Below are 16,309 nucleotides of genomic sequence, written 5' to 3' on the forward strand. Positions count from 1 at the left end.
TTAAAGTAAAGGAGCCAATGGCTGCATCCGAAATCACCTAATACTCAAGTATGCACTACATTAGAAGCCCCGCCTTAAAAGAGCCAATGGTTGCGTCCGAAATCGCCTACTATTCAAGTATGTACTACATTTAAAGGCCCGTCTTAAAGGAGCCAATGGCTGCTGCTGAAATTGCCCACTACTCGAGTATGTACTACATTTGATGCCCCACCTTAAACGAGTCAATGGCTGCGTCCGAAAATGCCTACTACATGTATATGTAATACATTTGAAGCCCCACCATAAAGTAAAGCAGCCAATGGCTGCGTCCGAAATCACCTACTACTCAAGTATATGTACTACATTTGAAGCCCCGCTTTAAAGTAAAGGAGCCAATGGCTGCGTCTGAAATTGCCTAATACTTGAGTATGTACTACATTTGAAACCCTGCTTTAAAGGAGCCAATAGCTGCATCCAAAATCACTTACTACTTAATGTTGGAGCACATCTGATCATTTCTGGAAGCTGATTCCTGCAGCTGGGGGCGCTGTTAGTAGCTGAAGGCGGTACCACCCTGCTTTGACTGAACTCCTGGAATGTCTAGTTTATATGATCCTAAAGATCTGAGTGATCTGTTAGGTTTGTATTCAGTGAGCATATCTGTAATGTCTATAAATCACCAAATGGCCTAGGACATAAATACAAGTACTAATACTTTAAAATCTATTCTGAATGTAACTGGGAGCCCGTGTAAAGACCTGAAGACAGATGTGATGTGCTCTGTATTTCTGGTTCTGGTCAGAATCCTGGCCGCAGCGTTCTGGATGAGCTGCAACTGTCTGACTGTCTTTTTGGGAAGGCCAGTGAGGAGTCCATTACGGTAATCCACCCTGCTGATAAAAGCATGAACACGTTTCTCTAAGTCTTCACTGGAAACAAAGCATCTAATTCTTGCACTGTTTTTGAGATGATAGTATGCTGATTTAGTTACTACTTGACCCTTAGAGCCAAGGTACGCATTCACCTTCAGAATCTCATCTCTGTTCCCAAATGCAATGACTTCAGTTTTCTGTTTGTTTAACTGAAGAATTAGTTATCAATATTTTGTTCAAAGTTTTGCAGACATGGTACCTGAAGCCTTCCTACTCAGATACAGTAACAAACACAGTGTCAGGAAATAGTAAATATGCACATGCAGAGCACAAAACGAATCTGCACAGAAAATTCCACCAATCATAGAATCGAAGCACACAAAATGCGCCAAAATTGATCGTTAGCTCTGCCCACTTGCATAAAGAATTAAGGTAATGAATTCTGCTTTTTTATTATTGTGAATTTGGGTATTAGTTTGCACTGAAACAGAAATAATGCTGGAATTTCTTTGTGGTGTTTAAGTTCCTGTTTCTCCTGGCTTTATAAATTAGCTGATGAAACGTGATCTTGTGGAAAGGTCTTGTGACTCTGAGCACGGGGAGAGAGAGTGTGTTTATGGATCAGCAGTGGGTCATATCTGACCCCCCCTCATGTACAAATATAGACCACAAGTTCAAGAGGACTGGCGTTACAGGAAAACAGTGACTGAAGTTACATAAACCCTCATGTAGCTGATGCTGCTGGGGTGCAAACTGCAGACTATAGTCACAGTCTATCATATTCCTCTGTTTGGCCTTAAACGGATAGTTTACAAAAACAATTCTCACCCTCATGCCATCTAAGAAAAATACTTTTAGCAGTATTATAATATTAGCAATGATAATTGTACAATTGTGATAATGTATGTGTATATTTTGCACCTATTTGTGATAATGTAAAATATTAATTATAATTTCTGGCATCAATAATATTAACTATAATACTAATGTAAATGCAAAAATGTTTTTGTGTTGTAATCACTTGTGGTAAAAAAAAGTGGTCAAAGTTAGATTTTTATTTTTCATGCTATAATATACACTCACTGGCCACTTTATTAGGTACACCCTACTAGTACCAGGTTCATGGCATAGATTCAACAAGGTTCTGGAAATATTCCTCTGAGATTTTGATCCATATTGATATGATAGCATCACGCATTTGCTGCAGATTTGTTGGCTGCACATCCATGATGCAAATCTCCCGTTCCACCACATCCCAAAGGTGCTCTATTGGATTGAGATCTGGTGACTGTGGAGGCCATTTGAGTACAGTAAACTCATTGTCATGTATCCTGCTGGAAGTAGCCATCAGAACTGTGGTCTTACACTGTGGTCATAAAGAGATGGACATGGTCAGCAACAATGTTCCGGAAGGCTGTAGTGTTGACACTATGCACAATTAGTACTAATGGGCCACCATTACACCACCACCACCTGCCTGAACCTGAAGGCAGGATGGATCCATGCTTTCATGTTGTTGACGCAAAATTCTGACCCTATCATCTGAATGTGGCAGCAGAAATCGAGACTCATCAGACCAGGCAACGTTTTTCCAATCTTCTATTGTGCAACTTTGGTGAGCCTGTGTGAATTGTAGCCTCAGTTTCCTGTTCTTGGCTGACAGGAGGTGTGACACCCGGTGTGGTCTTCTGGTGCTGTAGCCCATCCGCCTCAAGGTTGGACGTGTTGTGTGTTCAGAGATGCTCTTCTGTATACCTCGGTTGTAACAAGTGGTTATTTGAGTTACTGTTGTCTTTCTATCAGCTGGAACCAGTCTGGTCATTCTCCACTAACCTCTGGTATCAACAAGGCATTTGCGCCCCCAGAACTGTTGCTCACTGGGTATTTTCTCTTTTTCTGACCATTATCTGTAAACCCAAGAGATAGTTGTGTGTGGAAATCCCAGTAGATCAGCAGTTTCTGAAATACTCAGACCAGCCAGTCTGGCACCAACAACTGACACGTTCAAAGTCACTTAAATCAACTTTCTTCCCCATTCTGATGCTCGGTCTGAACTGCAGCAGATCATCTTGACCACGTCTACATGCCTAAATCCATTGAGTTGCTGCCATGTGATTAACTGATTAGAAATATGTGTTAATGAGCAGTTGGACAGGTGTACCTAATAAAGTGAGTGTAGTTTCACAGGGTATATTATTATTTTACCATGGAAATCATACAATATTTTGGCTTCCATGTGCAAAATTAATACATTATTGTTTATCATTTTAATATAGATTTGTATGTTTATACATATTTTCTTGTATGACATTTCTAAAAATGCTGTTTAATGGCTAATCACAGTTATTTTTAAGACATTTAATCCCAAACAAATGGTCATAATGGCAGTGCTGTTTGTATGATGATGCAAATGTCTGGGATCTCAGCAGTTCCTCTGATTCTCGGCTCTTTGTCGGTTCCCTGGTGATGTTACTTTCTCTCATTCGCTGTTGGCTGGAAGATTTTTCAGGTTCCCACAGTCACATGACTGTGGCCGGATGAATAAACTCATTGTGTCCAGGTTTTAATGCCACTTTAAATACAGTCTGACCCGGGTATCAATGAGAACAGTTTGCCTTTCAAACACTTGTGAAGCACAACACTTCAGTATTACTATTGCTCATGCGTAATGTTTGGAGCTTGCTGAAGAGTTTTGCTCAAGGTTGAAGTCGCCCTTTTTTAGACATTATTTATCATGCGGTGCAATGTGTGTGGAAGTCAAAGGTCCGCATAGTTTGGAAAATCAAAGTGGAGATGAATGGAGATGTTGTGAACTGATTTTGAACTGCTGAAATCCAAGTGAAATCTACATTTCTAAAGTTTGTTTTGCTAGCACACATTGTTAATTTTTTTGTTTGTTTTGGTAAACTTTAATCAAAGTCTGACCATTTGCTTCTGCTTTTGGACTGGTGGTCCTTCTCTGATGATGCCAGTTTGACAGCTTCAGCCACAATATTCTTCAGCACAATATGCCACGTCTGTTGTCCTGAAAGACATAAGCCAATCATATGCATTTAGAGCCGGAAAACGATTTGATCCGTTCATTTCTCGAGTACTCTGTTTTGAGTCATCTCTTTACTCGATTTGAATTGATTTAATCGATTTGTTGTTGCAGCCCTAAAAAGATTTGTTCATCTTGATGAACGAGACTCAAAGGTCTGAGTCAGTAAAATGATCAGTTTCTTCTGCAGACGATCAAAAAATATATATTGCTTAAGGGGGCTAATAATGTTGACCTTAAAATAGGTTTCAAAATATTTAAACCTGCTTTTATTCTAGCCTAAATAAAACAAATAAGACTTTCTCCAGAAGAAAAAATATTATAGGAAATACTGTTAAAATTCCTTGCTCTGTTAAACATCATTTGGGAAATATTTATACATATAAAAAAATAAATAAATTCACAGGAGGGTGAATGATTTTGACTTCAACTGATAATCGTTTTGAATAATCGTGATTACAATTATGACAAAAATAATCGTGATTATGATTTTCCCCATAATCGAGCAGCCCTACTACGACGTATAATAAGAAAATGATCATGGTTTTTTTTATACTGCATGGATGTGAATCTATGGTTGGAGATCTCCAAAACCTAATGAGGAACCTTTAATAGTGTACTTTAAACCGGCGGTGTTTAATTTTTCTGAAATAGCTTCCGCATTATTTGACCAAGAGGAAGCATATAAACTTTCAGATTGCTGTTTTTAGAGCGACATCAGTCAACAAGCGAAATTAGCCACTTTATTCATGAAAGCGCATCCTGTCTGTAAGAGTAGCCGACGTTCAGGATATTTAAGCTATTATCAGGGTTATCGCTTGCAGAGACCCCTCGCTGTTGTATGGATTGTGTTTCTGTGTCATGTAACCAGGCTCTTAACATGTAAAGAAAGGTGAGCTGTATTGGCTTTCTGACCTCCTGATGGGATCTTATAGACATTAGCGCTATAATCTGTAGGAACTGGAGGAGCAATGTAAATATAGAGGTCAAGAAGCATGTTTTCAGGACATTAATAAAGCATTTGTTTGTGGAATAATGGAAGTCAATGGGATGTGGTGTGATGTTGTATTGCAGATATTATAAGCATTATGGAATTGATCCCAAACAGTGCTGAAGAGTAATCATCATCACGTTTTCAGCAGATGTAATTGCAGTTGGGCCCAATCCCAATTACTTTTTTTTAACCTCTACCCCTTCCCCTTGGCCCTTGAAACAAACTGTGAAGAGGAAGGGCTGTAAATTTACCCCTAAGAAATGGGACACCACTACAACACTCGTTTAAGTTATCATATGTTGTTGCGAACTCATATAAGATTGATGATGGTGACTACTGTAGTTATTCCAGTAGCTTTAATTTTTGGTATTTATCTTCAGGAAATCACAGAAGGCACTGATATCTTGTTGTCATAACGATATAATATGGCAATAAGCACGTAACTGTACTGTGTATTTACATCGTAGCCATATTCACACGAAAAACATGTAAACACACAAAAGCAACATCAACGGTAAACATGACGGTAAAACACGAATGCCATTACGAATGTATTGAAACATATGCCTGTTTGTTGTAAAAATTCTTAATAATGCCAAAAAAATACTTACATTTGTGCATCTCCTGACTTGTGTGTGCAGCCATGTTGCCGTTGTAGCTTGTGTATTCAGGGAAATTTTCGTACCCCTTGGTTTCAAGTGTGGCTCTTGAAATTCTTAGCCCAACGCCTTCAAGCTAAAGACACTTAGGACACCCCAACCCCTTCACGTGAACGCACAAAAGGGAAAGGGCTAAGGGGTAGAATTAGGACTGGGCCTTGTTCAGCTGAACAAAGTCAAGATTTATTATTAGCTTTATTACTCTGAACTTGGTTTGTCTTTGTACGTGTGGAGATAAGGCGCTGTAATAAATGCACGTTTGGGTTATCATGGGGAAAACAATTTGATTGTGAACAGAAGTCAGCACTACTGAGAAATGGTTTATGATCTAGATTACAAGGTTACAAAATTTCACAGCTAAAAATTGAAACGTCTTTTGATTTTGATTCTGCTGAAAGATTTTGATTTAGGCAGTTATGAACTTACTATTAGAAAAAAAGGTTTATTTTTAACACTCAATTGGGATGTTTGGTATATTATAATAAACTACAACTGAAAATGCTTAATTATTTACGGTATTTGTTTGTGTAGTTTTTTCTTAAAGAATATTTAAATAAAATATTTATATTAATGCTAATTTAAAAAATAAGTAGTATCACAGTATAAGTACTATCACAGGACTCGACACTTGTAAACACTCAATCCAATGGGTTTGCGTGGCTTTCGATCCAGCCCACACTTTACCAACAGCGCTACCAAGCCGACCAATCACAGAGCTTGCACTACGCGTCGTTGCGACATGTAGTAACATTTTTTGAGAGGCTGCGCCGAAGCAGCTTGACGCAGAAGTATAAATCAGCCTTAATTGTGGTGATATTAGAGATTCACCGAATTTTTGGTTGCCGAAAATAATCAGCCAAAAATGGGTCATGCTGCGTCTCCCAGTCTTGTTTAGCACACTCGTTTCACTTTCCCGCCAGCAGTATCTGCCTTCAGTCATGGTTGGGATACTCTTTTAAAAGTGGAAGCATTAACAACTTATATCAATATATATATATAAATATATTATCTTTATCGTTCAATATAGAAAATAATTATCGAGATTACATTTTTGCCATATCGTCCAACCCTAATTAGAATATTTTTTGATGATTTTAGCTTATTTTTTTAAAGCATATATGTGTTTATTTGATTATTATAATGTATTTAGAGGTTGTAATTTTTTGTATATATATGTTTTTTGTCATTGCACATATTTACATTTAGGTTTTATAAATACCATTATTTTGTTTATTTTATACTATTTTTGTTAATAATTTAATTACTTAACAGTAGCTTATTTATTTAGTTTATTTACACATTGAAGTCATCAAAGAATTACTTTCATTGTTTACTACTAATGATTTATTATTTCATTGGTTTATTCTTAATATATAAAAACTATTAGTGTTTACAAAAGTTTATATAGTTAAATATGATATTTATATCTCCACAAAATTAGTGTTTTTGTTGTATATGTGGATCATGTTTTACCACAAAGCAGACAAAAATCTCATCACCTAATCATATTGTGTCGTGTGTGTATTTTACTGTGGATAATATATAGGCTGTAGATTGAAACTTTACCTCCATTGAGGGAAGGCAAACAAGCCTAAATCAGATTCTGTTTCACAGCACAATTAGTTTTACCTTGTTTATTGGCCGATAATCAGGTTGTCTGACCTTGAATGCAGGCCTTAATGAACAGCTCTTAGTGTGTAAAACATGTTACTTGAGTGTGTTTGAGTGAGGGGCGACACGCCTTGAGTTTCACACTGGAGATTGTGTTTCTGAAATTTGCCATGATGGAGGCAGAGTTACAGGAAAAAGAGAAGCTGATTCTTAAGAAACATTAAGCTATGATCTGAACACCAGCACAGAACGTTTTCTCTAAACTGGAGTAGACATTTGCTGATATTTAATAATTCAATATACCGTGATCATGAACATGTACAATATTGATATCATGGGTGCTTCAAAATGTAGTGAATAATTATGCTTTATTTAAACTTTTAGAGTGCTTTTAAAGAATATTTATAACCGTGCCGAAGGATGCTTTCACACCTAGACATTTGTTTCAGAACCTGCTGTTCGCCCACTTAGCTTGGTTTGTTTGGGCAATCAATATTACTGATCTAACCTTTGATGTTATATTGATATTAATTGATATTAGATAATACTGTACACTACCTGACAAAAGTCTTGTCGCCTATCCAAGTTTTAGGAACAGCAAGTAATAAATTGACTACTAGTTGATCATTTGGTATCAGAAGTGGCTTATATGAAAGGCAAAGACATCTAGATTGCGCTTAGCTTGGAGGACTTCATCCATCTCTGCAATGACTCAGATAACTTATTAGTAAAGTCATCTGCAATGGCAAAGAAAGCGTTCTTGCAGGACTCCCAGAGCTCATCAAGATTCTTTGGATTCATCTTCAATGCCTCCTCCTTCAGCTTACCCCAGACATGCTCAATAATGTTCATGTCTGGTGACTGGGCTGGCCAATCCTGGAGCACCTTGACCTTCTTTGCTTTCAGGAACTTTGATGTGGAGGCTGAAGTATTAGAAGGAGTGCTATCCTGCTGAAGGATTTGCCCTCCCCTGTGGTTTGTAATGTAGTGTGGAGCACAAATGTCTTTATACCTCAGGTTGTTGATGTTGCCATCCACTCTGCAGATCTCTCGCACGCCCCCATACTGAATGTAACCCCAAACCATGACTTTTCCTTCACCAAACTTGACTAATTTCTATGAGAATCTTGGGTCCATGCGGGTTCCAATAGATCCTCTGCAGTATTTGTGATGATTGGGATGCAGTTCAACTGATGATTCATCTGAAAAATCTACCTTCTGCCACTTTTCCAAATAATCAACTAGAGATCAAGTTATTATTTGTAGCTTCTACAACTGGGAACATTGACAAGACTTTTGTCAGGTAGTGTATATCCTGATAAAACTTCAGCAATTAATCGCAAGAAGAAAATTTGAAACCATCATACAGTAGGCTAAACAGTAATATGAGAGTGTCCACACAGGACAAATGATGCTTTTAAACTGAAATCAGGAAATCGTGTTTTAAAGTAGAAGAAAAAAGGGGCTTTTGTTTGGTTCTGGCTTCTGGGATGGTTTTGAGATTACAGGAGCTTCATTATCAGGATCACGAGTGATTTCAGTCACCTGAGCAGCTCTTCATCACTCATGTTTTATTCAGAAACAGAGCGAATGGAAAATCTGCAGCAGGAACCTGAGAGAACAAGAGTCTCTGTGCTTCCTCCAGCAGTGCAGAAACACTGAGAGATTCGACATGGATTATTTACAGCGTCGACATTAGATGTTGTTGATGGGATGCTGGACATTTTATTCAGTCAATTATTTGTTTTTATCTTAACAAGTGGCCATTCTCTGGGCTGATTCATTCATTTGAATAAGTTAAATTGTATCCCAACAAATTGGCTTGTCCTTGTCTTAATCTTGTCTTGTAATGAGATGTGCATGCAAAAGTGACAATTTTTAGTAATCAATTGGCATGGTGTGTAATTAACTCATTTAAATTTGATTATATGAATTAGTATATATTATATCTTAGTTTGTGGGCTTTACCCAGTTGAAACTCTGGTATGATTTTGCTTAAAACTCTGGCCATTTGAAGTAATTTAGTTCCATATTATGTAATTAACTCAGTAAAGCCCTACTTCATTAAAATTGATTAACCTGCCTTTTAATTATTTAGATTCAATGGCACACTTTATTTAGTCAATTATTTGTTTTTATCTTAATAAGTGGCCATTCTCTGGGCTGATTGAGTCATTTGAATAAATTAAATTGCATCCTAACAAATAAAAATGGCTTGTCCTTGTCTTAATCTTGTCTTGTAATGAGATGTGCATGCAAAAGTGACATATTTTTAGTAATCAATTGGCATGGTGTGTAATTAACCTATTTGAATTTTAGTATATAAATTAGTATATATTATATCTGAATTTGTGGGATTTTCTCAGTAGAAACTCTGGTATGATTTTGCTTAACTCTGGCCATTTGAAGTAATTTAGTTCCATATTATGTAATTAACTCAGTAAAACCCTACTTAATTAAAATTGGTTAACCTGCCATTTAATGATTTTGATTCAATGGCTTTTCTCAGCAAAAATGCCAATATGCATGAAATTGTGATAATTGGGGTAATCAGACGGAGAGTTCCCTGATGAGAAGTCGTTTACTCATCTTGGTGATGTTAATGTTGTATGCCCTTTTTTCACATGACAAAAGGAGGATTTTAATAAATGTTCTGCCAAAACTCATCTTTATAATGGAAGTGAATAACAACAAGGATTAAGCTGATGTTGGAAACAGAATGTTCCCATCGACATTAATGTTTTGGGCTAGGCGATTATTTGAAGGCAATTATCATGTGCATTTTGTCAGAAAAGCCGGTTCTAGTAAATCTCCAGCACATATTTTCACATGTAATGGTATTTAGTACACACTAGTGTTGTCACAATACCAAAATTTTGACTTCAATACGATACCTAAATTAAATATCACGATACCAATGCTAAATCGATTTTAAAGCATTTTTTTCTCTTTCAAAATGTTATCTCGTGTTTGTTGTCAGCTGAAGCAGAGAAGAACCGTTTAATAAAGTAATATATTCCTTTTTCTTAAAACGCAAAATTACTCCTTATGCTTTGCGTGTGCGCAAGGAGAATGCTAAGAACTTCCGGTCGGCAGCGGATGCTTATATACAGTCACATTTGGACAGCTTTGAAACGATAGTTTTAATCTATTTTATTTGCTTTTAACGTCTTTGAAGTAATACTGTTGTTGATCAGCACCACCTGCTGGACTGATCATTGAAAAAAATGGGATCTAATAGGATGAAAACAACTGCAGTGAGGCCCTCGTTGTCAGACAGCATCTTGTGCTGTTTAAATGAAGCCTCGTCATGGCTAAAGTGATCATTTTCTCTTTCTTTCAAATATATAACCAACCCAAACTAATGCAATTCACCAAAATGTTTGACACACACATGTAACCTGTACTGTCCCACTAACACATTGATTGAATAAGTGTCACGAAGTGAAAATAAAGTGGCGTTTTGAAACGACAGAAAAACACATACCCTGGTAAATTCGACACAATACAAACTAACTAAATAAAACATAAATGGCTCCCGATTAGAATCAACATGCAAATCAGCCAGCAGAGTATCAGTAACGCACTCTGTTGGCATGACTTGCATACCTGTTAATTTTCATGCCAGTTATCTGGTTTGCTCTATAATGCAGTAAAGTATTGCGTGTGTGCGCATTGAAGAGCCGCTGAGCTAATAGCTGACAGGACACATACACACTGTATTTCTGATGGCAGACACGTGAACTAGGAGAACGTTTTTCTTGTGCTCTTGAACCATCTGACAGATTAAAATGGCTTTAACACACACCTTTCAAAGTCGTGTGTCACAAAAACACTCCGTAATCCACTCAAAACACTACTGAAACCCATTTTCAGAGCGCAAATTACCTGTTATAAACGTTGTAAATGGAAGTTCTAAGCATTCTACCGGAAGACGCTAGTCGCTCTGGCGCTCTCCATGCAGCAGCCATGAAAAAGGTCTATAGAAATATAAACAAATCTTGTCAGCACTCCAACAAAGCTGTTTTAGCATGAATAAAATTGATGCAGCTTTGTTTAAAAAAAAAAAAACTGGGAAATCACTCACCTGGGAAATAGAGGCCACGTGAATGGTTTGTGAGTACAATTAAGTGCACACAGCATGCCGTATCATCTGATAATTGCAGGAAATAATTCCAAAAAGCAACTGACTGTAAATCCACATAAAACAAAACAAAAATACGATGTATATGCCGAGTTCAGCGGCTAATCAGTCGGAATCAGCTGAGGTGACGTGATGGCGACCAGCGAGACCTAGCTGTCACTCAAGTGGCCACTCCCTTAATTATGCAGACTTAATATAACATAATGGAAATGAATGAGTTATTAAAAAAATCAATGCTATGAAGCCAGGACTAGCGCAATTTCGATGAATTGCAGTTTCAGCTACTTCTGTATTTGCTTCACGAGGGAGAGCGGGAGGTTGCCACTTGGTTTTGACCTGTGATTCCTAGTGGTCTACAATCCCAACTCAACATTGCATATGTTGCGATGTGACTATTGCGGACACACACATTGCGACATCGATGCTCAAACGATATATTGTGCAGCCCTACTACACAGTGCAATATTTGTATGCCAAAAATAAAATAATTCATGCTTATTTTATTCATTTTCGCAATATATGTTGCATAATTGTACATAACACACATTTTTGTATGCCATTTTAAGATTTAAGTGTCAAACGGGACCATTCCTTGATCATTTTGCACCTCTTGCATCAAGCTTGATTCTCATCACTATTCTATACACCATTATATGAACAAGCACATGCAGGATTCTCTATATTGGAACAGTAGGATGAGCAAACGATCCCTTAATTAAACTTTTGGCTGAACTATCCCTTTAATTGGATTTAATAAAACTAGTTAATCCGGAACACGTTGGTTTGAATGATAAGAATGCTGAAATAAAATGAGGGTGCTATTTAAATCATACATTTATTTTTACTTCCTTGAAGTGAGTTCATGATCTCATTTCGTTTGTGCTTAGTCACTGACCCACATTACTCCACAGTCTTCTCTTGCTTTTTCTTTTTTGTGCCAACTTTCCCTTGATATTTTGGAGAGTTGGACTATAAAAATAAATGAGTCTCCTGCTCTTGGACTTCAAACTTTCTCACACTTTGTTTACCCTGAGCTGAACGCAAACCCAAGTGCTAATATTTCTGCTCTTCTATTTGTTTTGTAGGAGTTGCTGGGTTTGTTTTGCCACAGATGAGGATGACCGTACAGCCGAGTGGGTGCGTCCGTGCCGCTGCCGTGGATCTACTAAATGGGTTCATCAGTCGTGTCTGCAGCGCTGGGTGGATGAGAAACAGAGGGGAAACAGCACCGCACGGGTTGCCTGCCCACAATGCAATGCTGAGTACCTGATTGTGTTCCCTAAGCTTGGTACGTCAAGTATTAGTGGGTCAATTTTGTCTTGTATTCATGTTCAATTTACTTTTATAAGTTGTTATTTAGTAAAGACATTATTCCATGTTTGACTAATTTAATACGTCCTTACTGATTCTTTTTAAACTCTTTTAAAAGAAGTCATGCCCCTGATAGGAAAGCATTGTAAAACTACTTTCATGTTTAATTAAAGACCAAAATGAAAGTGAAAATATTCCATGCATCGCCCTGCCTTTGCTGGGAATATAACAAGAACTTCACTTTCACATACCACACATCGCCACCAAAATTCTGGGCATTTGTGACATAGTTTTTACTTTGCCAGACTTTATCAATCCTCATCAAATGCCACTGCAGTAGTTATGAATAGTTGTGCATGTTCTTAGTAGGTCAATCCTGATTCCACAGAAATCCCTCTTTTGATATTGGCGATGAGGATTTGCTTGTGATTCCAGTAATCCTCTGCTCGTGAAGCGAAATGTCATTTTTCATCCTCTTGTTTCCTCTCTTATGTAAATTGGTCAGGTTGGAGAATATAACAGCATTAGTTTCTCTTCACGCTGTGCTAATAATCGTCCTCGGGCTGCATCTCCTGAGGGCCGGCCTGTCGTCCTCTCTCTCTCTGTCTCTCCACAGCCATGGGTTTATTCTGGGATACGGTTGTCAGGGTGACCGTTGCCAGCTGTGAAATTGCACCAATCATGCTCTCCGTTTAACTTTCAAACTTTTAGGAATGAGAGCGAGACAGAACGATGCAGAACGAAATGAATGTCACAGTGCGTAAATATGTGATGCTTTCCTGCACCGCTGCTCAGTCTGTTTAGCATTTTAGTTGCATTGTGAGTTTGCATTCTGCAATTATGCAATTATGTATTGACTGAAAGAGACTGGGAAACAAAATATATGTTAACAGTCAGATTGTTTTATTTTATTCCTTCAGGACATGTACATAAATCTGAAATCACGTCTTGGTCTGATCTAAAGTCTATAAGCAGCATACTAATTCACACAGAGAGTTGCAGGTTGTTTAATGAATTAGATTTAACCTGTATAAAAGAAAAAAAACACTCGTATGGGGTAAAATTCTCATATGGTGTGAGACAAGTCCTGGCTTCAGATCCTGAGCAAGCCTTGACTTGTTACCAGTTTGGTTTAATTTAAGAAGAAAAAAAAAAACTGTAATGTGGAATGATTAGTCTGGGGTATCATTTTTGCTTTGGGTGTGAGAGATTGTGGGCTCATATCCCAAACGAGCCCTGACTCATTTCAAATGATGTTTTTTCTAAGGGGAATAAACTGTGATGCGATATGATTGGTCTAGGGTGTTATTTTATTGGGGTACGAGAGGTTGTGGGTTCATATCCTAAACGAGCCCTGACTCATTTCTAATGTTGTTTATTCTAAGGGGGGAAAACTGTGATGCAATATGATTGGTCTAGGGTATTATTTTTGCTTTGAGTGCGAGAGGTTGTGGGTTCATATCCCGAATGTGCCCTGACTCATTTCCAATGTGGTTTATTCTAAGGGGGATAAAACTGATGAAATATGATTGGTCTAGGGGTCTTATTTTTGCTTTGGCTGGGAAAAGTTGTGGGTTCATATACCTGATAATTGTATATGATACCAAATTTGGTTAATTTTCAGAAAAAACATGGATATAATTGTTTTAGGGGTATAATTGTTGCATGTGGTGAAGCAGGTTGTGGGTTCATATCCCGGATGAATCCCATTTGTTACCCATGTTTGTTCTATCTCAGTTGAATCTCAGTTCATATCCCGAAAAAACCCAATTTATTACCTATATGGCTTTATCCCAGAAGAATCCATCTGTAGTGGGGTTGGATTATTTTAGGGGCATGATTGTTGCTTGTGATGTGATAAGTTGTGGGTTCATATCCCAAATGAACCCCATTTGTTACTAGTTTGGTTAAACTAATTTGAAACCATCTGCATTTGGGTATTATAGGTTTAGGGACATGATTGGTGCTTGTTTTATGACAGGTTGTGAGTTCATATCCTATTTGAACACCATTTGTTATCAGTTTTTTTATTATCAGAAAAGAAACATCTGCATTGGAGTATGATTAGATTAGGGGAATGATTGTGGCTTGTGGTGCAACAGGTTGTGGGTTTATATCCCGGACATACCCCAGTTGTTACCAGTTTTAGTTTAATCTCAGTCGAAACCATCTGTAATGGGGTATGATTGGTCTAGGTGTATGGTTGATGCTCGTGGCGTGAATAGTTTTGGGTTCATATCTCTGAAAAAACCCATTTGTTATCAATATGGCTTAATCCCAGAATTAACTATATGTAGTGAGGTATGATTGGTTTAGGGGCATGATTTTTGTTTGTAGTGCGAGAGGTTGTGGGTTCATGTCCCAGATGAGAACCTCATTTGTTACCACTTTGGTTGAAGCTCATTTGAAACCATCTATATTGGTGTACGATTAATTTGAGTACATGATTGGTGCTTGTGTTGTGACAGGTTGTGGATTCATATCCCGGATAAAGCCCATTTGTTACCAGTTTGGTTTATTGTTAGGAAAAAAACATCTGTATTGGGGTATGATTAGTTGGGGGAATGATTGTAGCTTGTGGTGCAGCAGGTTTTGGGTTCATATCCCGGATTTACCCCATTTGTTACAAGTTTAGTTTATTCTCATTTGAAAGCATCTTTAATAGGGTATGATTAGTTTAGGGGAATGCTTGTAGCTTGTGGTGCGACAGGTTGTTGGTTCATATCCTGGACAAACCGCATTTGTTACCAGTTTTAGTTTAATCTCAGTTGCAACCATCTGTAATGTGGTATGAATGATTTAGGGGTATGGTTATTGCTTGTGGTGCAAATGGTTGTGGATTCATATCCCGGACAAACCCAATTTGTTACCAATTTGGTTTCATCCCAAGAAAAATCATATATAATGGGATTTGACTGGTATAGAGGCATGATTATTACTTATGTATTACTACATGATTATAGGTTCATATATCGTTCGCACCCAAATAGTTAATAGTTTGGTTTAATTTTGTTTGAATTTATCTGAAATGGGGTATGATTAGTCTGGGGGCATGTTTTTAGTTTGTGCTGCAGCAAATTTTGGGTTCATATCCTGGAAAAATCCATCATTTCATTTTATCTCTATTTGAAACATCTGTAATAGGGTATGGTTGTTGCGCGTGGTGTGGTTGTGGGTTCATATCTCAAATTAACCACATTTCTTATCAGTTTAGTTTTTTAAACTATCTGTATTGGGTGATGATTGGTTTAGGGGCACGATTGGTGCTTGTGTCATGGCAAGTTGTAAGTTCATATCCCGGTCGAACCGCAATTGTTACCAGTTTGGTTTAATGTCTTCTAAAACCATCTGTAATGGGGTATTATTGGTTTAGGGACATGATCGGGGTGTGAGAGGTTGTGAGTTTAAATCACAAGCCCTCACTTGTCACCTGCTTGGTTTAATCATACATACAGGCCCAGAACGTACCTGCTAGATGGCCATTGGCTGATTGTTCAAGAGTATTTATTTATAGCAGATGCAGGGTTAAACAGCTGTCTGACATCAGCTTGGTGTGCCAGGGCCATAAAAAGAACAAAACACCTAATAAATAATAAATAAATATCATAAAAATATACGTTTAAATTGTGATTTGAAATACAGCAAGTATCTCTATCAGTACTTCTCAATAGAAAATATATATTTTTTTAAATTTAGCAT

At 37.5% G+C, this 16,309-nt stretch overlaps 1 protein-coding gene across 1 annotated transcript in view; it reads left to right on the forward strand.

The window, feature by feature from the left end:
* Positions 1-16,309, forward strand: part of marchf5 (membrane-associated ring finger (C3HC4) 5) — a 34,254-nt gene that overhangs the window by 7,050 nt on the left and 10,895 nt on the right. The window contains exon 2 of the mRNA XM_056471363.1: positions 12,385-12,587. Coding sequence (XP_056327338.1) covers positions 12,385-12,587 — 203 coding nt within the window. The remainder of the gene's footprint in view (positions 1-12,384; positions 12,588-16,309) is intronic.

This window comes from Danio aesculapii, chromosome 13 (genome assembly GCF_903798145.1).
Source record: "Danio aesculapii chromosome 13, fDanAes4.1, whole genome shotgun sequence".
NCBI classification, from domain to species: Eukaryota; Metazoa; Chordata; class Actinopteri; order Cypriniformes; family Danionidae; genus Danio; species Danio aesculapii.